Source organism: Penaeus monodon, chromosome 25 (genome assembly GCF_015228065.2).
Source record: "Penaeus monodon isolate SGIC_2016 chromosome 25, NSTDA_Pmon_1, whole genome shotgun sequence".
Lineage (NCBI taxonomy): Eukaryota > Metazoa > Arthropoda > Malacostraca > Decapoda > Penaeidae > Penaeus > Penaeus monodon.
Genome location: NC_051410.1, coordinates 10683037 through 10683774, shown reverse-complemented (window position 1 = coordinate 10683774; position 738 = coordinate 10683037). Strand labels below are relative to the sequence as shown.

At 46.1% G+C, this 738-nt stretch overlaps 1 protein-coding gene across 1 annotated transcript in view; it reads right to left on the bottom strand.

The window, feature by feature from the left end:
- Positions 1 to 738, bottom strand: part of LOC119589318 — a gene marked incomplete in the record, with an annotated part of 10654 nt that overhangs the window by 2915 nt on the left and 7001 nt on the right. Inside the window, 2 exon segments of the mRNA XM_037937939.1 lie at positions 31 to 275; positions 488 to 660. Coding sequence (XP_037793867.1) covers positions 31 to 275; positions 488 to 660 — 418 coding nt within the window.

Sequence of the window (738 nt, the reverse complement as noted above, 5' to 3'; positions counted from 1 at the left end):
CCAACACCAAAAACAGCGCATTCCCACAACCTCCGAAAACCCATGCAGACTGATGGACAAGTTGACCCCCAGCGGACCCCCAGCAAGTCCCCCCGGAGGCGTCAGCTGAGAGAGGTAGTCCTCGGGTAGCAATAGTTTATCGCAGCCGATCTCGTCACTTTTATCGGGACAGTCCACTCTCAGGTCGCACCGCTGTTCCAGGTCGATGCAGGTGCCGTCTTTGCAGCTGTATTCCCAGGCGTAGCAAGCGGACAGTCCCAGAGTTACGAGGGATCCTAAGTGTAAGGGGAAGGATGAGTTAAAGGAGGATAACGGTGTTTGTGGTTAGACCAAAAAGAATAGTGTGATGCACGTACTGACACTTATTTCTCCTAAGTTAACGTGTTTACTAGATCTATTTATGGCTCATACTCAGTGTCAGATTTTTCCCTTCCAGTTATGTATAACAATCAGTCTAACATGAAACCGAATTCCGATTATTTCCTACCTTCTGGTTTGCCACACACTTGATAACTGGTGTTTATAACCCATTCTCTTACGCCCAAAGGGTAGACTCCGGGCTGGCCATTAAGAGTGGCTACTGTTCTGTTTATCCACATGTTATATAAATGCCACTTGTTACTCTCTTCTTCCAAGTAGATCAGGTACTTTGTGAAGCCTCTGAAGAATAGAGGGTTGAGCTTGTAACTTAACTATTAATTGAAAGATAATAGAGAGCGAGATAGTGGTGGAAACAGT